This window comes from the organism of the source record quoted next, unplaced genomic scaffold, assembly GCF_019419815.1.
Source record: "Pyrus x bretschneideri cultivar Hongxiangsu unplaced genomic scaffold, Pyrus_bretschneideri_v1 Contig8, whole genome shotgun sequence".
Taxonomy (NCBI): domain Eukaryota; kingdom Viridiplantae; phylum Streptophyta; class Magnoliopsida; order Rosales; family Rosaceae; genus Pyrus; species Pyrus x bretschneideri.
The window spans coordinates 8945117-8969322 of NW_025999820.1; the positions used below are offsets into that span (position 1 = coordinate 8945117).

The 24206-nt window shown below is 37.9% G+C and overlaps 2 protein-coding genes across 2 annotated transcripts; both read left to right on the forward strand.

Moving 5' to 3' along the window:
* The first annotated feature begins 974 nt into the window (after positions 1–974).
* LOC103936696 (DNA-directed RNA polymerase II subunit RPB1) lies at positions 975–9322 on the forward strand. The gene is made up of 15 exons (XM_009346547.3): positions 975–1232; positions 1464–1727; positions 2006–2305; positions 2388–2546; positions 2692–2853; positions 2994–3214; positions 3317–3458; positions 3544–3879; positions 3988–4274; positions 4435–4693; positions 4775–7836; positions 8040–8111; positions 8253–8306; positions 8424–8495; positions 8935–9322. Exons 1-14 carry the CDS (start codon positions 1149–1151, stop codon positions 8482–8484), a joined length of 5463 nt encoding a protein of 1820 aa, XP_009344822.1. The 5' UTR covers positions 975–1148; the 3' UTR covers positions 8485–8495; positions 8935–9322.
* Positions 9323–18351: 9029 nt separating this feature from the next.
* On the forward strand, positions 18352–23998 carry LOC103936695 (phospholipase D delta). The gene is made up of 10 exons (XM_048575464.1): positions 18352–19548; positions 19867–19983; positions 20277–20471; positions 20735–21037; positions 21192–21260; positions 21359–21506; positions 21924–22072; positions 22445–22597; positions 22883–23083; positions 23431–23998. Exons 1-10 carry the CDS (start codon positions 18613–18615, stop codon positions 23725–23727), a joined length of 2568 nt encoding a protein of 855 aa, XP_048431421.1. The 5' UTR covers positions 18352–18612; the 3' UTR covers positions 23728–23998.
* Positions 23999–24206: the final 208 nt, after the last annotated feature.

Below are 24206 nucleotides of genomic sequence, written 5' to 3' on the forward strand. Positions count from 1 at the left end.
AAAATACAAAGTTAATCTTGGAAAAACACTTAAAGTGTTTCATGCAAAAAACACATAATTGGTGTTTCTTACATAAAGCATTTCAAGTGCTTTTGAAACTCAGAAATATTTTCTCTATAAACATTTTCAATCATTTAAAAAAATTTCCCAAACGAGCCATTTACAAGGGTTGGTAGTAACAGTTTCAACTCACCCTCAACTTGGAATTGCATGCGAAGCAAGTAAAAAAAAAGAGAACGACAACAACAACAAGACCTGAACTTGGTTATCAACCTAAAACAAGAAGAAACAAAACAACAAGACTTGGGACGCGCAACGGGACTTACCATGCTGATTAACACTAATAAACTTGAATAGTTTTATACCTTTTTTATAAGCATTCCTAAACAACTTTTATGCTTATTGTAAAAGCACTTCAATAAACACGTATTCAAAATCGCAATCAAATAATTTAGAAAAGATCTCTAATTACTTTTGTCAAGCGCACAAAAAAATCTTTTAATGAACATTTGACATGTGTTTTAAATGACTGAAGTTATTTTTGAGAAAATATTTTTGAAATCAATCTTTAGTAGTTAATCATGAAAAAATATTTAAAGTACTTCATTTAAAAAGTACATAACTAACGACTCTTGTTAAAAAAACATTTCAAGTACTTTTGAACCCAAACCATTTTCTCTAAAATCACTTTTTTTTTTTTTTTTTTTTTTTTAACTTCCTTTATCATCATAATGCACTTTTAGCCGCTGGCAGAACACTTCCGATCAAAAAGCCCATCAGATTGGCTTTGCCACAGCCCACGGCCCACATGGGGGCGGCAAAAGCTGTCTACCTTAGAGGGCAATTTCGTCTTTCAGACAAGTCGGTACCCACAATCCTCCACCCACTTTGCCTATAAATAGAGCCTTAGGGTCTCATTTTTCCTTTGGTTTGGTCGGAGAGCTTCTCCCCCAAGAGTCGAGAGCGAAATCGATCTCTCGTATTCGCCGCAAACAGAAAAACCAAATTAAACCCAAAAAAAAATCAGAAAAACAAAGAAATCAGAATACTATTTGATTGACGAACACCACGAGCTGACTAAATTTCAGTTACAGTGAGAATTCTACTCGGAAAAAACCCTAGGGTTTGTCCTCGTCGCCGCCGCCGCCATGGATATCCGGTTTCCCTACTCGCCAGCCGAGGTGGCGAAGGTGAAATGCGTGCAGTTCGGCATCCTCAGCCCCGACGAAATTGTAATTTTCCGCTCCCTCTTTGTTCTTCGTTTTTGCGTTCATTCGGTTATCGCCTGTTTGTTTGCCGAAAAAGATTAAGAAACGTGAATTCTGTTGCGAGATTTCGAGCTGTTTACTGAGTTTGATCGATTTGGTAGTGATTGGATGATTGCTAGAGTTTATTGAATGCTGTATTTAGGTGAATCGGAGTGGTCTGAAACAATTTTTTTTTGTGGTGTGTTTTGTTTGCAGAGGCAAATGTCTGTGGTGGAGATTGAGCACAGTGAGACTATGTTGGGAGGCAAACCGAAGACGGCTGGTTTGAGTGATCCTCGGCTTGGTACAATTGACCGGAAGTTGAAATGTGAGACTTGTACAGCCAACATGGCTGAGTGCCCTGGCCATTTTGGGCACCTTGAGCTTGCAAAACCAATGTTTCACATCGGTTTCATGAAGATTGTGTTGTCCGTGATGCGATGCGTTTGCTTCAATTGCTCGAAAATTCTAGTCGATGAGGTACTGCTTTCTTGATATTGACTAACATTGGTAAGCTTGTTAGTCTAGTAACTTTGTAAGATAGATTGAAAGGTCATTTGGATGTCCCTAGCCTGTTGTATACCTCATTGTAAATTTGTTGGGTTATGTTTTGGGATGGCTTGAATGAATGCGGTGCATTAAATGAGTGTTGCCTCATGGAATCCGAAAACATCATTTTTGTTTTAAAAAAGGATCTTATACTTAAGTATGCTGACAATTGTTAACCCCAGCAAATTTTATGTGACTTCATTTTGCAGGACGACCACAAGTTTAAGCAAGCTATGAGAATAAAGAATCCGAAAAGCAGGCTGAAAAAAATTTTGGATGCCTGCAAAAACAAAACCAAATGTGAAGGTGGTGACGAAATTGATGTCCAAGGCCAAGATACTGAAGAGCCTGTAAAGAAAAGTCGGGGTGGCTGTGGTGCTCAGCAGCCCAAGCTCTCTATTGAGGGTATGAAAATGAATGCAGAGTACAAAGCCCAAAGGAAGAAAAACGATGACCCGGAACAGCTTCCTGAACCCGTGGAAAGGAAACAGACCCTCACTGCAGAAAGGGTTGGTATACTTTAAATAGACAGATTTTCCTTGTGTCAGGCCAGCTTTTCATGATGCTAAAACATTGTTAGATTTGTATCAGGTTCTTAGTGTTTTAAAGAGAATAAGTGATGAAGACTCCCAAATATTGGGATTAAACCCAAAGTACGCTCGGCCAGATTGGATGATTCTACAAGTTCTGCCTATTCCTCCACAACCTGTGAGACCCTCTGTTATGATGGACACCTCATCCAGGAGTGAGGTAAGCTTCTTTTGTGCTGTGTTTTTTCCTTTCTGTTTAGAGAACAAGTGGCAAGCTGATAATTTTAGTAGCTAAAGAGAAAGTCTAGTATTTATTGTTGTTGGTGATAAGTTGATAACTGACTTCATGTATTTTCTGTCTCCAGGATGATTTGACTCATCAATTGGCGATGATAATTCGTCATAATGACAATCTCAGGCGGCAGGAACGAAATGGTTCTCCTGCTCATATCATTTCAGAGTTTGCACAACTTCTGCAATTCCACATTGCCACTTATTTTGACAATGAGTTGCCAGGACTACCAAGGGTATGTATACATTAAAATATATTTCTGCATGGTAACTATATTCATTTATGTTGTGTCTTTCTTTGTGTAGATACACATAAATTTATGTTAAGCAGTACAACTTCATTTCATGCGTACTCTGAAATGCCTCACTGAAACAGGCTACGCAGAGATCAGGGAGGCCTATTAAATCAATTTGTAGTAGACTGAAGGCAAAGGAAGGGCGTATAAGAGGCAACTTAATGGGGAAACGTGTTGATTTTTCAGCTCGGACAGTGATTACTCCCGATCCAAACATAAACATCGATCAATTAGGAGTGCCGTGGAGTATTGCTTTGAATCTCACATACCCTGAGACTGTGACTCCATATAACATTGAAAGGTAGACTTTATCTTTTTTAATTTTCCCATCTTTGTTCTTTTCTACATTTTTCATCTTCCTAGTTTATTCAGTAGTGATGGAATATTATTCAATAACAAACAGGTTGAAGGAGCTTGTTGAGTATGGCCCCCATCCTCCGCCTGGTAAAACTGGTGCGAAGTATATAATAAGAGATGATGGGCAAAGGCTTGATCTTCGTTATTTGAAGAAAAGCAGTGATCATCATTTGGAGCTTGGATATAAGGCATTGCTCTTTCATTCTGATAAGTTTTGATTTGGGTCTTTTCTGTTTGAGAGTAAATTTTGAACTTCTACTATTGTGGCTTCAGGTGGAACGTCATTTGAATGATGGAGACTTTGTCCTCTTTAATCGACAACCTAGTCTCCATAAAATGTCTATCATGGGCCACAGAATCAAGATCATGCCATACTCGACATTCCGATTGAATTTGTCTGTGACCTCGCCATATAATGCTGACTTTGACGGGGATGAAATGAATATGCACGTGCCCCAGTCCTTTGAAACCAGGGCCGAAGTTTTGGAGCTCATGATGGTGCCAAAATGCATCGTCTCACCTCAGGCTAATCGACCTGTCATGGGAATTGTGCAGGACACACTTTTAGGTTGTCGTAAGATCACTAAGAGGGACACCTTCATAGAGAAGGTAACTGATTCACCCCTATTTTACCCTTTGAATATCGTGTTTTGTTAATATTTTTTTATATTTTTTATTTTATGCAAAAGGAGTCTTACCCTCACTAATTCTTTTCAGGATGTTTTCATGAATATCTTGATGTGGTGGGAGGATTTTGATGGAAAGGTTCCTGCTCCTGCGATTTTGAAGCCCCGACCACTTTGGACTGGAAAACAGGTGTTTAATCTTATAATACCAAAACAAATAAATCTCCAAAGAACTTCTGCATGGCACTCAGAATCAGAGAGTGGGAACATAACTCCAGGGGATACTCTTGTTAGAATAGAAAAGGGTGAATTGCTTTCTGGAACTCTCTGCAAGAAGGCCCTTGGGACTTCTACAGGAAGTCTTATCCATGTTATATGGTATGCAAATTTTCTCTTTTCAGTTCACTCTATTAAGTTAAGAAATACATTTGTGTGTATGGTCTTGGTGAAGTTCATACCCTCAGTTTATGATGCACCATACAATAGGACCTTTGCTTCCATCAAACATATAATTTGACCACTTTGGCTTGGTGTGCAGGGAAGAGGTTGGTCCAGATGCAGCCCGCAAGTTTCTGGGTCATACCCAATGGCTTGTGAATTACTGGCTGCTGCAGAATGCTTTTAGCATCGGAATTGGAGATACTATTGCTGATGCAGCCACAATGGAGAAAATCAATGAAACAATTTCCAAGGCAAAAAATGAGGTGAAGGATCTTATAAGTAAAGCCCAATCCAAGCAGCTGGAGGCTGAACCTGGACGAACCATGATGGATTCGTTTGAAAACAAAGTGAACCAGGTGTGCTACTTGGCTTTTTGCCTGCAGTTTATTCTTGTTTGCCTGCATATTGTTGGGTAATAATGTATTTGATTTTTCCAGGTGTTGAATAGGGCTCGTGATGACGCTGGAAGTAGTGCTCAAAAGAGTTTAGATGAGAGCAACAATCTTAAGGCCATGGTTACAGCAGGGTCCAAAGGGAGTTTTATCAACATATCACAGATGACTGCTTGTGTGGGACAGCAGAATGTTGAGGGTAAGCGAATCCCGTATGGGTTCATAGACCGGACGTTGCCCCACTTTACTAAAGATGATTACGGACCAGAAAGTCGTGGATTTGTAGAAAATTCATACCTGCGTGGACTAACTCCACAGGAGTTCTTTTTTCATGCTATGGGTGGTAGGGAAGGTCTTATAGATACTGCTGTTAAGACATCTGAGACTGGGTACATCCAAAGGAGACTGGTGAAGGCTATGGAGGATATTATGGTGAAATATGATGGCACAGTACGTAATTCTTTGGGCGATGTCATTCAGTTTCTATATGGGGAAGATGGGATGGATGCTGTTTGGATAGAATCGCAAAAGCTGGATTCTTTGAAAATGAAAAAAACAGAATTTGATAGGACTTTTACTTATGAGTTGGATGATGAAAATTGGAATCCCGACTACATGTTGCATGAACATGTTGAGGATCTCAAAACGATTAGAGAGTTCCGTAATGTGTTTGATGCAGAAGTTCAGAAACTTGAAACAGATAGATTACAACTGGGAACAGAGATTGCAGTCACAGGGGATAATTCTTGGCCACTGCCTGTTAACTTGAAGAGGCTTATTTGGAATGCACAAAAAACCTTTAAGATTGACTTCCGAAGGACTTCTGATATGCATCCAATGGAAATTGTGGAAGCTATTGACAAGCTCCAGGAGAGACTGAAAGTTGTTCCTGGTGATGACCAGTTGAGTGTCGAAGCGCAGAAGAACGCAACGTTGTTTTTCAACATTTTACTTCGCAGCACTTTCGCAAGCAAACGGGTGTTGGATGAGTACAGGCTTACTCGTGAAGCATTTGAGTGGGTTATTGGGGAGATAGAATCACGCTTCCTGCAATCGCTTGTAGCACCAGGGGAAATGATTGGATGTGTTGCTGCACAGTCTATTGGAGAGCCTGCCACTCAGATGACACTGAATACTTTCCACTACGCTGGTGTGAGTGCAAAGAATGTTACCCTAGGTGTCCCCAGGTTAAGGGAAATTATTAATGTTGCCAAGAGAATCAAAACGCCATCCCTGTCTGTCTACTTAAAGCCTGAAGCTAATAAAACAAAGGAGCGGGCCAAGAATGTGCAGTGTGCTTTGGAATACACCACTCTGCGAAGTGTAACTCAAGCTACAGAAGTATGGTACGATCCAGACCCCACAAGCACAGTAATTGAAGAGGATATAGATTTTGTGAAAGCTTATTATGAAATGCCAGATGAAGAGGTTAATCCTGATAAAATTTCACCTTGGTTGCTTCGCATTGAGTTGAATCGCGAAATGATGGTGGATAAGAAGTTGAGCATGGCTGACATTGCTGAGAAGATTAACCTTGAATTTGACGATGATTTGACTTGTATCTTCAATGACGACAATGCTGAAAAATTGATCCTTCGGATCCGTATCATGAATGCTGAAGCTCCAAAAGGGGAGATGGTTGATGAATCTGCTGAAGATGATGTTTTTTTGAAGAAGATTGAGAGTAACATGCTGACAGAGATGGCTCTTCGTGGTATTCCAGATATTAACAAAGTGTTCATTAAACACGGTAAAGTTAACAAGTTCGATCAGAACGAAGGATTTAAAGCGGAGCAAGAGTGGATGCTGGATACCGAAGGGGTTAATCTCTTAGCTGTTCTGTGCCATGATGATGTTGATGCTAGGCGCACAACTAGTAATCATTTGATTGAAATTCTGGAAATTCTCGGAATTGAGGCAGTTCGTCGGTCATTGTTGGATGAGCTGAGGGTTGTTATATCGTTTGATGGGTCCTATGTTAATTATCGGCATCTCGCTATCCTTTGTGACACGATGACCTACCGTGGGCACTTAATGGCAATAACCCGTCATGGCATTAATAGAAATGACACTGGTCCTATGATGAGGTGCTCCTTTGAAGAGACTGTTGATATTCTTCTTGATGCTGCAGTGTTCGCAGAGACGGATTATTTAAGAGGTGTGACAGAAAATATAATGTTAGGACAACTTGCACCAATTGGAACAGGAGATTGTGCCCTGTATCTCAATGATGAGATGCTGAAGAATGCCATTGAGCTGCAGCTGCCCAGTTACATGGATGGTCTTGATTTTGGTATGACACCGTCTCGTTCTCCAGTGTCAGGAACACCATATCACGAGGGCATGATGTCCCCTAATTATTTGTTGAGCCCGAATCTTCGGTTGTCACCAATTTCAGATGCTCAGTTTTCTCCATATGTTGGAGGAATGGCATTCTCTCCTACTTCCTCTCCAGGCTACAGCCCATCATCCCCTGGATACAGCCCTTCCTCGCCTGGATACAGCCCCACTTCTCCTGGGTACAGTCCCACCTCACCAGGGTATAGCCCCACTTCTCCTGGGTACAGTCCCACCTCTCCGACATATAGTCCTAGTTCTCCCGGCTATAGTCCCACCAGTCCAGCATACTCTCCTACGAGCCCATCATACTCGCCAACCTCTCCCAGCTACAGCCCCACCTCACCAAGCTACAGTCCCACCTCACCAAGCTACAGCCCCACTTCCCCTGCTTACAGCCCCACTTCCCCCGCTTACAGCCCCACTTCCCCCGCATATAGCCCCACTTCCCCATCGTACAGTCCCACGTCTCCTTCATACAGCCCAACTTCGCCTTCCTACAGCCCAACTTCGCCCTCCTACAGCCCAACTTCTCCCTCCTACAGCCCCACATCTCCATCCTACAGCCCTACCTCACCAGCCTACAGCCCAACTTCTCCTGGTTACAGCCCAACCTCGCCCAGTTATAGTCCAACCTCGCCCAGTTACAGCCCCACATCTCCAAGCTATAATCCTCAGTCTGCCAAGTACAGTCCATCATCAGCTTACTCTCCAAGCAGTCCAAGATTGTCACCATCTAGTCCATACAGTCCTACCTCTCCGAACTACAGGTGAGCTGTCTTTTGAACTGCACTTATGGTATTAGAATTGCTGCATGCTGACTGATCAGTGCTGATGATTAGAATTAGTACTCTCACAGTTGATCTCTTCAGTTCTAACCCTCTGTCTTGCTGCCTCTCTTTTCCAGTAATCATATTTATTGAGTTGAGGAAATCTCATGTTATCTACTAATTATGTCTTCTTTTATTTGCAGCCCAACCTCACCATCATATTCACCCACATCTCCATCGTACTCTCCCTCAAGCCCCACATACAGTCCGGGCAGGTAAACTTACTTTGGTCGCCTCTATACCGCACCTTCCTATATTTTCCTGTCCAATTTCGTACTTTTGGAGTTTATTTGGTTTTATTCTTGTGTAAGTTTGTTGAAAAATGTTATCTTGTTCTAATATTTATTCATGTTCAGCCCTTTGACTTCTGGAGTGAGCCCAGACTATAGCCCGAGTTCCCCTCAGTATAGGTAAACTGTGAAACAAAGTTTTGTTTTTCTCTGAATATTTCTATTTTGATCTTCATTGCCCCTAGATGTGCCCTAATGCTTGTTAATTTTCCTCTCGTCACTTTTATTTCCGTGCAGTCCAAGTGCTGGATACTCACCTAGTCAACCAGGTTACTCGCCATCATCTACTAGCCAGTAGATGATACGGAGGTATATTTCTTGAATCCATCATCTTGTGGATGTCTATTTATCCAAATGGAGATTTCAGTTTCTTCTTCAAGCCTTCATCTTTGGGTTATTAGGATTGATCTGCATCACCAGTTATGTTCATTTTCACGTCTCTCAAACATAAAATGCCTCCTCAAGCTTTTGACTCGAGCACTTGTATATCTCATTCATTTATACGCGTAAAGTTTTATAGTTGCACCATACAGTTTTGTAGTTAAATTGTATGTGGTCCTGGTTGTTTCCATTCTGGAAAAAGGAAATTGCGTGTAAGCAAGTCGGAATGGAAAATGAAACGATGTTTTGGTCGGAGGAAAATTTCAGAGTAGGCTCCCAAAATGCACGCCAGTAGCTAGGGAATGAAAATGATATAAAATGATACTTCATTGGCTTTTATTCATGGTTATTTTGTCTAAATCTACAGCTCGCCTGCTACCATCGAGGAGCAGACTAATTGGAACCGAGAAGTCGCGTACAAGTTGGCCGCTTCATGGCGGTTTGTGAGCTTGCCGTACATATTATAATCCCGTTAACGGCGGAGGATATCTCCAGGACTAGTTTTTACTAGCATCAGTTCGGATATCCCGGGAGAATGTATCTTAACTTTGTAACACTTTGTGTTTTTGGTGCCCAAAACTTCGTATCTGTCGGATATTTTCCTGTCGAGATGAGTTGAAACTGTAAAAAGTTATTACATTCTCGTCGGATGTTTTCGTGTCTTTGTTAGTTTGAGGATGACGAGTATGTTGAGAGTTCTGGTTCTGAATATATAACCAGTTCATAGATTTATAAAATTGCACACGTTGCTATCATAAACTGTTTTAAACCCCTTTGCCACTGCTTATCACACAATGAACGCTTCCACCATTTCATTACACAATCTGTGGGTTTGAAGAGGCCAATCTCATAAAAGAATTAAAGTACCAAGCATTGAAATTGACGGTAAATGAGTGCTTAATTCACATTAGTACTTAACCTAAAAAATTATGTGGTTTAATTCACTTCTTGCTTTCCTAGAAGGAATATTTTTAAATAACTATAATTTATTGAATTTAGATGCAAGATGACATACACACTACTCTAGCCAATTGACGCAACTAACATAGAATGAATAGTAATAGTATTGCGATTCCTGACTTCTCCGAGGCCTATTTAGCTAGAATGGGAAATTCTCTTTGTTGTGCATTAGATCGATGATGATAGTTCGCATATTTTAGTTTTCTCTTCGTTACTGAGACATAAAAAATCATGAATTAAATTAATTAGAGGTGTAGTTCATCGCATACTCATTCCTTCTCTTGATTATTTCTTACATTCTTGAATCATGAATTTCCCACTTCGAAGTTAGCATGAGAGAAAAAAAAATGATTTTCTTTCTTGTAATAATGAAAAAGGAGGCGTTTTCTCTTCAATGTGATCACTACTTCTTGTATTTTTTCACAAACAATATCGTTGGTGCGTTAAATTGTTAGTTGTTAAAGGGAAAAACGATCGGTAGAATTGAACACACTTCAACACCAAGCTACATATTGATTACTTTTCGCAACTACGATAAAGCGTCATCTTCTCGGATCACCAATTGTTGTTACCATAAAACATTATGGACCTCGCTTTGTATCGCTCACTCGCGTTTTGTCTTGTTGGGCCTAGGCCTTATATTATCGTACTTTCAGTTAATCTCATAAGTCGGTACTCGAGGGCAATTTCGTGCTTTGACAAAGTCGGCAAACCCCAAGATATAAATACCCCCTCTCGCCCTCACCAAGTCACGATTCCTCATTTTTCGGAGGTACGCGACTCGCGAGGGCGAAATCGATCTCTCGTTGGCGTAGAAATCAAAGAATTCAAATTGAAAATTCGAACCAGAAAATTGCAGATGCTGATCAGAAGAACAAACCAAAAAATAACAAAATCTGAAAAATCACATACCCTAGGGTTTCTTTTTGCGTAAGCAGATTGATTGATTACAGTATATTAGAGGGGATGAGAAAGGTATGGAATGGGGAGGGCAGACAATCCAGGTCGTCCCCGGGCTACTCTCCAACCTACAGTCCTCCATCTGCAAATTAAACTTGAGCCGTCTTTTCGTACATTGATTTGCGGCACAAGTGTTGGTGATCGCGTGCTTGACGGCGTGAAGAAAGTAGCATGTGATAACAAGCTTGGTTCTGAAATTGGAATAAGTCTGTAATTTTCGAAAATTTTGACTTAATGCTGAAAAACAACAATTAAAAATCACATCCGACTTTGGAGATTGCCCTGATGCCACGTGGAGGGGGTAATGCATTCCAAGTTTTTTTAAGGAAAAATTAGTATCCGGTTCTTAGTTTCTAATGTTCATTAACTAAGATCTTATCAGTTTTGAAATTTCGATCAAAGTTCTTAACATTAATATATTAATGAATTACATGTAAGTTACATAATTTCTATAATAAAAATTAGTAATTGATATAGAGTTTTAATACTCTCATCCTTATTAAACTCCTAATTAATTTTCAATCCAAACATTTCCAAAATATAAAAAATAAAATTATAATAAGTTTTGTACCCATTAAATTAAATTTTTTTTGACAACAAAAAATAATTAAATTTTTAATTTTTTAATCTTATATATACCCATTCTTAAATATACCAATTTGTTATATGAAAAATGTACCCTTTTTTTAATATAAAATGTACCCATTTTTTATATAAAATTCATTCAATCTTTTCTTTAATCTAATTTTTAAACTTATATTGGTACATTCTATTTCGTTGATTTGAAAATGTATTTATGTCAAGTTTAATGAAAAAAGTTTAATAATATTATTAAGCTTAATATCTTTTGTTTTTGTTTTTGTTTTTGTTTTTTTTTTTTTTTTGTGTGTGTTTTTGAAGAATGTACTCATGTTTTGGTTAGTTTTGATGAACGTACCCATGTGTGTATATACACACACACATAATATATTGGAGAGTATAATATTCACCTTTAATTTTTTTTTTTTTTTGTGTGTGTTTTTGAAGAATGTACTCATGTTTTGGTACAATAATTTTTTGGTTAGTTTTGATGAACATACCCATGTGTGTATATACACACACACACACATAATATATTGGAGAGTATAATATTTTTAATCTCATATGGGTTTTATTGAAAATCTCATTATATAAATAACTACAAATTTCATTTTTAATTTAAAAATATAATAACCTACATAGAAAGGCATTATTACATTAATGTCAGAGATTTCGATCAAAAACTAAAAACCACAAAAGTTTCAGTCAAAGAACATTGGTAGTTAAGAACCACATCCAAAGTGTCCATTTTTCTAATTTTTGCTGGCAAAAAACCTTTTCCGTTCCACTTCACACAATCTGTTATTGTGAAGTCGACATTCTCATTCCCTTTCCGGCTTCCCCAAAGCCCCTAAAGACATTTCTGCGTATATAAATATATAGGAAACCTTTAAGTGAAGGGATCTCTATTTTTTTTATAAAAATGGGAATTAGTTGTGGAGTCCACATCATATCGAACTTTAATGATCCGAACTGTCTATTTTTCAAGTTGCACCCCAAAGATCATCCTTGCAAAATATTAGCCAAATTGGAAATATTTAAGACATCTAATTGGGTTCAAAGAAATTAACGAATACTTTGTTATATAAGAAACAATGAAATTTAATCCTGATAATTAAATAGGCAAATGGTTTCGAATTGAAATGATTTTAGTAAGGATGATCTATAAATCGAGACTTACAAATTCAAATCGTTGAAGTTCGATATGAAGTGGGTTCCACACCTGATTCCCATTTTAAAAAAAATAGGGATCTCTTTGCATAAAGAAACCTGTAAACAAATAAATAATTACGCACACACACGCACACTAGATGAAGGCCACACATTGTGTGTAAATATAAAAATTAAAATAATAATAATAATAATGAAAGAGAGAAGTTAGAGAGAAATGCGAAAGAGAGAGAGAGCACAGAAGTTTTTATTTTTTAAATTAGAGACGTGATGCGATGACAAATTTTTGGTATGTAAAGTTACTTTAATTTCTATAAAAAAAATTCTAATATTTTTTTTCAATTATGCATGGAAGGGTAATACTGTTTTCTTTGATTTTTGGTTGAATGCTATTAATAAGTAAGTACACAGGAATCACAATAATTAACTCAATAGGGAAACCATCTAAACAAATGGAAAATATCAAATGATTATCACTATGGAGCAAACGTTTATTCTTTATTAAAAAACGTAATATCGAGATGCCATCAGTAATGTGTCATCATTTTCATTGCCAACCGAATGTATCAACAAATCATCAATACATTTTCAACAATATTGACACAATACTGAAAGAACCAACGTCCTACATAAAGACTCCTACACAAAATCGATACAAAAAGTTCCGTGTTGTCATAGCAGACAATGCAGTTTAGGGGTTTCACTTATCTGCACTTTATGTGAACCAATGGATTAGCTAGGTCATGAGCACTGGAGTGACTTGTGACACTTCTTGGCGCTCCAAATCATTCTTGCTTTATCAAATAATAGTCATCCAATCTCAGAAAAGAAATCAATTAACTTAATGACTAAGTCCAAATAATCACGGAAAATGACTCGGCTTTCTATTCGACATGACACCCTCGACATTTCAATTGTCACTCTCTTATTATCTATCTCCTGACATCTGTAATCTCTATATCGTGTTAGGAGAGAGATAGGAACATATTTCTTTTTCGACATGACACCTTTTACATTTCAATCTTCATCCTCTCTTTCTATCTATCTCCTGATATCCTTCTATCTCTCTATCGTGTCAAGAGAGAGAGAGGATATAGGATCTATGAAACTGGGGTATGGAAGTCTCTCCCATACTCAAAATCCTAAGGTTCGTTTTAAGTTCCAATATCCACATAGTAACAGTTTCTCCTACAGCTTCAATTAGGAAATATCGAGTTATTAAACAGAAACATAACCTGCAAACTCAGAAAATGGAAGCTCGAGTACAATAGTCTTAGGTAAATGCATTGAATCATTCTTCGTTGAATCCACGGTCAATGCAGGGCCGGTCCAGAGATTTTTGAGGTCTGGGACGATGTCAAAAAATGTGCCATCATTTCATATAAAAAAAATATTTATTTTCACACGTAAAACATCGATAAAATTATATTTAGAAAAATACTTCAAACTCAATAATTTAGAAACACAGAATAATTAATTTGTTTTGTATCAAGAGAAGGAAACTAAAAACGTTCGTGCTTACAAGTAGATAGATTATAAGTTTTGTTTTTGTATAAATCGTGAGTTATTTTTTCTTATTTACTAACCTCGTCAATATAAGACTAAAAAAATATTAATGTTTTTGAGTCTTTAAGGATATGTGTCACATCCCGGCCCGGGACGGATGACGGCCAGCATACCTTGATCTCGGTCAGGGTGTGTCAATATGTATAAGTAATGAATGAACACTAAATTAAAACTTTTGATGACACGTAATATTATTTGCAAATTTAGTCTAAAAATTTAGTCTACGCATTACTCTTTGCTGAAGATTAGACTTGAATTGGAACATATATTTAAAAATAGCAACCCACATAACTACTAGCTAATGAATAAATCAACAACCAAACAAAAATTTGTAAAAATTGAAAAAAAAAAAAACATGCACATAGCATTTTGAACTTAGGACCTCTCGTTAATTTTAAACAACAAAAACCATTGCTTCTAATTAAACTTCTTGATCATTTAACCAAATTTTATAAATTGATACTGTTAAGAAAAGAAATTTGTAAAAATTGGAATGTAAACAAGCACACATGATGTTTTGAACCTAATACCTCCTCATTCATTTTAAACAATAAAACCATTAGTTCTAGTTAAATTTCTTTGTCACTAAACCAAATTTAATTAATTTATACTCTTATAAAAACATATATAAATATATCACCTTAATAATTTTGGTGTCCCTAATTTTTTTGGACCCCGGACGATGGCTCTACCTGCACTGGACCTAGGTCAATGTGGCGACCTGGCCCGAGCTATGTTTGGAAGAAGATGAGTCATTAATGTCAAGGTGTCGTGCATTCCCATCTCCCAGTAAATCCCACCAGACGTACGACCAAGGGTCTGATCTAGCATCTCATCATGACTTGAAGACATGCATCCTTGATTAGAGTCAATTCCTCGAAAGAGATATCAGGGGAAGATGCGATACCACCTCTTGGGGAAGAGCAATTAATATTTTTTTTTCAATATTAATGAGAAAATACATAATAATATTTTCAATATTTATAAGTGATAGAAAAGTAACAATTAGATAAACTTACATTGGATTGTTCAGCCGTCTCATCCCTGGGTTAAAAGTAAACTTCTTCAAACATGTTGATCTCCGGAAACTTAGAACCCTCAAGAAGAAAAAAATTGTTAAGTAATTTGTTATTAATCCTAATAAAAATCAATATATATGAAATTTTAGAAATAATATACTTTTACCTCACGCCCATTCCTCTGGGCGCTCCACCAATCCCTTAGGGCAGCCTTTTGCTAAAGCGGTCTCCATTTGAAAAATTCTCAGAATGGTGATGAAGGTCGCTATTTCACTCGGCATACCGCTTTGTAAAAAGATTTTCAACATTAAAGGTCAACTGCAAATATAAAAAAAAAAAAAAAAGGGGTCCTACTAAATTATTAATAATAGTATACTTAATTGTAAGAAGTACTATTAAACTTGGAAAGGGATCCCCCTTCCACCAAGTCTATCCATCCGTACCATTAAAATTTGATCTAACAGCTACAAACAGGAAGCCACTTTAATAACTTTAGTCATTTGATCAAATTTTAAAGTCCCGGATAAGTGGACTTTGTGAACTTGATGGAAGAGATCCGGAGATGATCCCCATCCATTAAACTTGACAATACTATTAAATTATTAATAGTAGTTTTTTCCTTGACAAATCAAACAACTAGATGTCTGAAATGATTGATACTTCAAATAAGTTGTCTGCTGCTCCATAAAAAAATTTTAAGCACAACCGCTTATTTCAGAATTACTTTTATTAAAAGCAAATTGAATTTTTCGTTAAAAAGTTAAATGCGTCTTATAAGCGTTTTTTGAACCACAAAAACGCTTCCAAGTACTTTACTACTCCGAAACACTAACATTTTAATCATACGTTGTTGGAATTAATTTTGGTTATCTGAAAACGCTTCTAATGGTATTTCAAGCATATCCGTATTCAATTGGTTAATAAGAGCCAATTCACTAGCATTTGAAAATCATGTGGTAGGCTAGGTTGGGTCGTTGTAGCACTGGTTAAGTGGTTTATTTGGGCCCAAAATCGAGATTGGCCGAACCATATCCATCCCTAGACGTTATAATCACTGCATCATTTATGAAAATTCTTATTTGCACATTTTTTTCACGAGTGAACGGTTGAAATTAAATTTAATGAGGTGTACTTAAATCTCAGCTTTTCTTTTCTGCGAAGCACAGGAGAGTAAGGCTCTAATTCTTTATAAGATACCAAAACTTCCACAATAATCCTCTGCTGGATAGCCTTTGCCACCATCCGCAAGCCATCCTTCGCAATCATGTGGGGATTCCTCCATTTGGAAACTTAAATTTGGAAAACATGATGGAACCATTGATGTTTTGGACACCAAAACACACCGTCAAGTTTCCTGCCAAACATACGACGTGTAAGTTTACTTTACCGTGATGTTGTATCATTGACACGAAACACTACATCGATAATATTGTATTATTAACGTGAAAAGTCATAATGACAGTATACCAACGCCACGGTGATGGAAGTCCAAAATTGGGGTTGTTTGGGTATCAAGATTATGTTTGTGATAACGAGAGTGAGGTTGGGACAACTTCCCAACCAGGCTGATTGTGATATGTGGGCCGGTAGGGTAAGCTGTAAGCAAAATAAGCTGTTTTTTCCTACTTTTCAATGATGCTTTCACGTTTGGATATTGAGAAAATTGGATTACGCACAAAAGGAGTAAGCACCCAATCAACTTTCTGCTTTTGCTTTTGGAGGGACAAGTTGCTAAAAGATCGCACTTGAAACTATTCCAAGGGTATGCCGACTGCATTCTGAATTTCTTACTGGCAAAAGGAATGCTTAAGCTTAGCTAGCTTGGAACGGCTGCTCCCAACATATATGGCTGTCTCCCCTCGGAGAGAATCTAACATGCCCCAGGTTCACGAAACTTGTCTCGTGATCAGAGAGAGATTTCTACGTTTAAGTAAAAATATTTACCTTCTTTTATTCTTTTCACATATGTAAGAGTCCTTACCGAATGTAAGATTAATAAGCGATTTTGTTGTGTCGAGTTATGTGACCACTTGAAAAAAAAAAAAAAAATGTAGTACCCACTAAAATAAAATACCTAGTACCTTTATTAGTACTTGCTAGTTCCGTCATTGCATACGACACAACTAATTATACAATGCACATTAGAATTATTATTCTCAGGATAAAATTTTGAGTGTAATTCTAAAACCCTAATTTTTATTGTGTGTGTTGGAATTAGGTAACACGCATAATTTGCAAACGTTGTTTGTTGAGTATATAGATTCTATGCATTTAGTAGTTCCCAAAGCAACATAGACTTGTTTGGAAGTACTTTTAAAATAACTAGAAGCGATTTTGGTGAAATTGATTTTGAATTCCAAAAGCACTAGATATGTGCACTTAAAATGCTTTTCTAGGATGCACTTAGTACTTCAAAAAACATTAGATTTTTACTAAAAATTGGTTTCAAAAATATTTTTACAAAAAAAACTTTCGGTTGTTTTAAAAACACTTTCAACCCAGTTCATGCACATCGAAGAAACAAGTAATTTAAGCAAAAACATGAAAAATCCGATGAAGTTAATTACCTCCCATTTGGGAATTACCTGATTTATCATTTGATATTTTGAATGAATTGATGCCTAATATTAAAATAGGTAGGTATTGATCGAGTAGTTGGACTATTGGATCCACAACTCACCAAAATTAGGGAAGGAGATACGATGACGTGGATTCATAAATCCCATATGAAGTTATTGTGAACATGCTCAATCATATTCATGGGTCTCACACTCCATGTTTCCAAATCCAACCCAATTATTGCACACCCCCACTCGTTTTTACTAATTTCTAAACTTATTCTGATTTGTTTTATCGACTTTTAATTTAGTTATTTAGTCTTAGTTAGACTTTCAATTTGATTATTATGGGCTCCTAATATAAAATGTAACAATTTACTTACTATAATCAAACATGTCAATTTTTTCCATCAAATTAATATTTTACATAGTATAAGTCGCTACAAGAGTAGTAAATATAGTTATTCAAATTCTTAACCTCCTCGTGTTTACTAACACATAAAAGAAAATACATGTCAGGTCTTCTTATTCGTAATCAAATAGTCTCAAAATAAGAAATTTGATCACTTATTAAGGGATTAGTTGATTTGATTCTCATTCTTTATTTTCTTATGCTTAATTCGATACCAAATTAGGTTGCCTATTGTGTGGCTTAGCCGAACTCTCCCTCTCCTTATTGTAAAAATATTGATGTACTTAAAAAAAAAAAAAGCCTTACTTAATTTAACATAATTTAATTGGACTTAACAAAGGTGACATTTTCAATATATTCGGTACTTATTTAAATGTTTAAAAATATTGAGAACAATTTAAAATGACGTTAAAAGGTTGGGAGTTATAGGTACTTAATCCTTATTATTTTTATTTCATTTTAAAAAGAATGTGATTTGAGCAAAAAACAAAAGTCCAAATTGTGAAGTAAAAAAAAAAAAGATAAACGGAAAGAATTAGACCGTTAACGGACACCAACCCACTCACCCCGCTCACTCACTCTCATCCCTCCCTCTTATCCTCCGTCTCTCAATTTTTATTTCATCTTTTTCTTCACGGGATTTAAAATTCCCCCAAATCCTTCCCTCCGAGGCGCCACGAGTTCCCTCTGCAACTCCCGTCTCCTTTGCCTACAACCAACGCCAACGCCGACGCCAAACCTCCCAAACCCAGCTTCTTCTCACTATTCACACCCACCGCAAACCCAGCAAATCTCGCTTTTGTACACTGCCCGCCCACGAAATGGCCGAAACGGAGTCGGAGGAGCGGATGATCTACCTGCACGGCGACCTCGACCTCACAATCTACGAAGCCCGCCGCCTCCCCAACATGGACATGTTCTCCGAGCGCTTCCGCCGCTGCTTCACCGCCTGCGACACCATCAATATCTCCTCCACCCCCTCCGCCGAAGACGACGGCGGAGAACGCAAGCATCACGTTCCCCACCGAAAGATCATCACCAGCGACTCATACGTCACCGTTACGGTCCCCCAGACCACCGTCGCCCGGACACGTGTCATGAAGAACTCCCAGAACCCGCAGTGGAAGGAGCACTTCTTTGTCCCGCTGGCGCACCCTGCAATTAACCTCGAGTTTCACGTCAAAGATGACGACGTCTTTGGCGCTGAGATCATCGGAACCGCCAAGATCCCGGCGGAGACAATCGCCACCGGAGAGCTCATCTCCGGGTGGTTCCCCATTTACGGACCCTCCGGGAAGCCCCCGAAACCCGACTCGGCGATCCGGCTCGAATTGCAGTTCACGCCGTTCGAGAAAAACCCAGTGTACAAGCAAGGCATAGCGGGGGATCCGGAGCACAAGGGCGTGCGTAACACGTACTTCCCGCTCCGGAAGGGAAGCTCCGTGAGGTTGTACCAAGACGCGCACTGCCCTGCAGGGCTGCGGGAGATTCAGTTGGACGGTGGGAAGGTGTACAAGGCGGAGAATACATGGGAGGACATTTGCTATGCGATTACGGAGGCGCACCACTTGGTTTACATTGTGGGTTGGTCGGTGTTTCACAAGGTGCGGCTGATTCGGGAGCCGAGCCGGCCGCTGCCGCGCGGCGGCGACCTGATGCTCGGCGATTTGCTCAAGTACAAGTCGGAGGAGGGCGTGAGGGTGTTGCTGTTGGTGTGGGACGATAAGTCCTCGCACGACAAGTTCGGCTTCAAAACGGTCACATTTCTAACCTGCATTGTAGTTGTGAATTGCTTTTTTCTGCTTATATAACTGATATGTTAATCTATACGTTATGTCTTTGATTGTGATATTCATGTGCAAATTGGATTATTTAGTTTGATTTCGGGTAACGGGGTGTTAGAAGTGGTATTTAATTAGTTAAATCGGGAGGTTTCACACCTTCAAAACTTGCCTAGGAAGTTTGCCATCATCTCTGAACTTTTAAAGTGCATTGTGTAGTTGTGGAATGCTTGTGTTAGTTTAAATACGATGGTATGGAAATTGGGTCTTAATGTGAAGTTGGATTGGATGCAGGCAGGAATGATGGGGACGCATGATGAAGAAACCCGGAAGTTTTTCAAGCATTCATCTGTAAATTGTGTGCTGTCAACTCGCTACGCTAGCAGTAAGCTTAGCATTATAAAACAACAGGCAGGTTTCATTATGACATTTTGTAGTTTTGTTTATCGACAATTTTTTTTCTTTTGCTATTTGCTCATTTGTTTACTGCAATCTCCTTGTTATGGATATCTCCTGTTTACTGACCGTTCGGGTATAATTGGTTATAAGCTTCTTTGGTTTGAGAATAACTTTTTCATTGCAAGCCACTTATTGCTTTTATAGGAGATTTATTTTATTTCAGAATAGTTTATGGTCTACTTACGTTCTTTTATCTGAGGTGATCAACTTGCTGAATTTAACAAGCATTGCATGGGCTTGTACAGGTTGTTGGAACCCTTTTCACCCACCATCAAAAATGTGTTCTTGTGGACACACAGGCTGATGGTAATAATCGGAAGATAACTGCATTTTTAGGAGGTCTTGATCTTTGTGATGGTCGTTATGACACACCCGAGCACAGACTGTTTCGTAATCTTGACACTGTATTTAAGGGTGATGTTCATCAACCTACTTTTCCTGTAAGTGATTGGTGATGGGGTTTTATTTCCTGCATTGCTTCATCCTCTGTTTTTTGTATATTATTTCAGCACCTGTCATGAATTTCTTATACTTTTCTTTCTTGCAGTTCATTTACAAGCATCCTTTGTATATGATATTATGTTTTTTCAACAACCACTCAAAATCCGTAACTGAAAATTCTATTGTGCAATTACAACGATAATAAAATGAGACTGCTGTAATGCATATCTTTCTGCATTTTTGTGTTTTATTCTTGTGATAGGCTGGAACCAAGGCTCCAAGACAACCATGGCATGACTTGCACTGTAGAGTTGATGGGCCTGCTGCATATGATGTTCTTATAAACTTTGAGCAACGTTGGAGGAAAGCAACGCGGTGGAAGGAGTTTGCACTACTGAGTAAGAAGGTTTCACATTGGCATGACGATGCATTGATAAAAATTGACCGCATCTCCTGGATACTAAGTCCTCCCCCATCTGTTTCAAAGGATAGTACAATTATTCCAGAAGACGAACCTTCGTTGTGGGTTAGCGATGAAAAAGATCCTGAAAATTGGCATGTTCAGGTGGAGATGCAACTCTCTTGCCCTCCTTTCTGTTGTTTTCTGTTTCTTTTAATAATTTTACATAAGTGTGCATACACAGTACACACACAGATGTTCTATTGTTTCTGTAATAAAAAGGAAAATCAAGTTTGTTATTTTCTTCTTTATTTTGTAGATTTTCCGGTCCATTGACTCAGGATCACTGAAAGGATTTCCCAAGGCTGGCCATGCTGCAGAGGCCAAGGTTTTTATTTGATTCCCCCTCTTGCCTGCCCTGTCTTCCTTTTTATACTTTTAAATGTACGGACTACATCTGATCATACCTCTTGATTGTAACTGCAGCATCTTATTTGCTCAAAGAATCTGGTAATAGATAAAAGCATTCAAACAGCTTACATCCAGGCAATCAGATCCGCCCAACACTTTATATATATCGAAAATCAGTATTTTCTTGGTTCATCATATGCATGGCCAGATTATAAAAATGCAGGTAAGATGACAGTGTGTAATGCTTGATTTCTAGGAATTATTGTTTATATTTTTGGGAGAAAAATTTTAGTTTTGTAAAACAGTACAGTAGCTGGTTATTTCATGTGTGCATAGTTGCACTAGGAATTTATAGTTCAAGCATTTTGTACATGAGAAGCAGCTCAATTTGCGGTCATATTATCCATAATTGACTAGAAATATTGAAATTTTGCATCTCCATTTTGTTTCATGGTGGTTTTACATGAATTATAGCCGCAATGACCCAATATTGTTGCACCTGCCACCTAACCAGTAACCACTTAGCTTATGTCAAATTCACCTTCTTCTATTTGCAAACATTTAAGAAAACATAGTGATTAATTGATGGTAAATATCTCTTTTCTTGTGATTCAAATTTATCTGAATATTTTCACTGCAGGAGCTGATAATCTTATCCCAATGGAGTTGGCATTAAAAATTGTTAGCAAAATTAAAGCTAATGAGAGATTCACGGTGTATGTCATTTTACCTATGTGGCCTGAAGGTGATCCAAAAACTCTCGCAATGCAAGAAATTCTCTTCTGGCAGGTATGTGAATATCTATTATATAAATATACACGGAAAACACATGGTTGTTATTTGTTAAACAGGAATGCTAAATTGGATGTTATGATCTTTTAATGAATATGATAAAGAACGATGGACTTTTTGCTTCAATGTCATTGATTCTATTTGCTAGCAGCTTGAATATACGCTGCTCTATGTTGCCTTGTTGAGAATCAATGAGAATTTGTTCATGGAAATTATTGGCTCAGAATTATTTATGTAATGTTGTTCACAACAGTGTTGGTATCTAATCTTAGATGTCTATGATAAGGGACTTGAGAAGTGCATAAGAAATAAGAACCGAAAGGATACATGAAAGTTTCTTTCTGACTTGTCTATGTTTGCATTTTGCAGAGGCAGACAATGCAAGCAATGTATAGTACTGTTGCAGAGGCACTGAAATCGGCGCAGATTCAGGGCTCACATCCTCAAGATTACCTAAGTTTCTATTGCCTTGGTAACCGGGAAGCACTTCCTGAGGATACTGCAAATGACGATGCGTCTTCGGTAATTATTCGAAATAGTTGTCATCTGCACCACTTTAACAGTCTAACTCATTGAATTCTAGCTTCGTTGGTTGATCCAAGTTAACTTGTGGTACCTTGATCCCTATGGCTAATAACCAAAAAAACGAAATGGTTACTAAATGGGTTCGAAGGTTATTGTCAAAATCTGTCACCTGTACATTGTATTTTGGAATGGATAAGATATCTTCTTCAGTTAGATATTTACTTTAATTTATTATCTGCGACAAACTCTTTAGATGTTCTTCATAATGAATTTTACTTTCAGGTTTCCGATTCACAAAAAAATCGGCGGTTTATGATTTATGTTCATGCCAAGGGTATGGTAGTAGATGACGAGTACGTAATATTGGGATCTGCCAATATCAACCAAAGATCAATGGCTGGTACAAAGGACACTGAGATAGCTATGGGTGCGTATCAACCCCATTACACATGGGCTGCGAGGAAGAAACATCCGCTCGGTCAGGTCTGTAGCTTTCTGTACTTCTCTCTTGCTTTTTGCAACTTATAATTTTAGGATTCTTTCTTGGCTGAGTCTGAGGAGGATACTTATCGAACAATGGCCCACTACCTTTAGCGTCCATGAGACTCAACTAGCACTAGATGTCGTAATTGTTGTTTTAGCGTAGAGTAGCGGTTCCTTCTTGCCCCTTTATTCCATTATTTTCAAAGAACGAGTTAAATTGCATTTTAAGCTAATTATCTTACAAGTTCAGAACTTCTTCTTGTCTCCAAATATTCTGATGGCATATAACGGAAGGAAATAGTGAAATACATGCTTTAATGAGGACTTCCAATCATCCGTTCATGCAGATATATGGATATCGAATGTCACTTTGGGCCGAGCATCTTGATACGTTGCATCCATGCTTCGAAGAGCCTGAGAGTTTGGAATGTATGAGGAAAGTAAATGAGGTTGCAGACAATAACTGGAAGAGATTCACATCTCCAGAGTTTACACTACTGCAGGGTCACCTTATGAAGTATCCTATCCACGTAGATGTTGATGGGACGGTCGGCCCCCTGCCGGGACATGAAAACTTCCCTGATGTTGGTGGTAAGGTACTTGGATCTCATTCCGTCAAAATTCCTGATATGCTCACGACATAATCTCTAGACACTCTTATGTTCATACGTTATTCGTGCAATAAAATTCGAAGCGAAACGTCGCTTCGTCTTTGAGTTAACAGATGAAAATAGTGGGTGTTCTTTGTTGTTGACTAGGTTTTGTAAATTTGTACTGTGAAATGATGACGCTTTGTGAATTTGTGTCAAATGAATGTTGGCTTGGACTACATATTAGGAAGGGGATTTTACTTCAATCTATCGTATCTGTGTACGGAATTTCGACGGTGTGAATGGTGAAGTAGCATTAATTTTCTTTTTTCTGTAGCAGTGATTTTTTATTTACTTTTTTGTTGTATAATTATGTTTACTTATATCAGTGCTAATTTCTGAAGTTGAAAATGAATTAATTTGAATTTTAAAATTTGAAAATAAAAATTTTCAAATTATATTTTTAACGATATTCCTAACGATTATAAGACATTGTGTTGAATTTACTGATACAGAACGTTTATTCCACAATC

What these genes read in the sequence shown, in the direction of transcription:
- LOC103936696 (XM_009346547.3), top strand. Translation starts at nt 1,149, where the DNA reads ATGGATATCCGGTTTCCCTACTCGCCAGCCGAGGTGGCGAAGGTGAAA. An exon ending in ACACCTCATCCAGGAGTGAG is followed by an intron (nt 2,547 to 2,691) that starts GTAAGCTTCTTT and finishes TTCTGTCTCCAG; the next exon opens with GATGATTTGACTCATCAATT. An exon ending in TTGAAAACAAAGTGAACCAG is followed by an intron (nt 4,694 to 4,774) that starts GTGTGCTACTTG and finishes TGATTTTTCCAG; the next exon opens with GTGTTGAATAGGGCTCGTGA.
- LOC103936695 (XM_048575464.1), top strand. Translation starts at nt 18,613, where the DNA reads ATGGCCGAAACGGAGTCGGAGGAGCGGATGATCTACCTGCACGGCGAC. An exon ending in TTAGCATTATAAAACAACAG is followed by an intron (nt 19,984 to 20,276) that starts GCAGGTTTCATT and finishes GGGCTTGTACAG; the next exon opens with GTTGTTGGAACCCTTTTCAC. An exon ending in CTGAAAATTGGCATGTTCAG is followed by an intron (nt 21,038 to 21,191) that starts GTGGAGATGCAA and finishes TTTATTTTGTAG; the next exon opens with ATTTTCCGGTCCATTGACTC.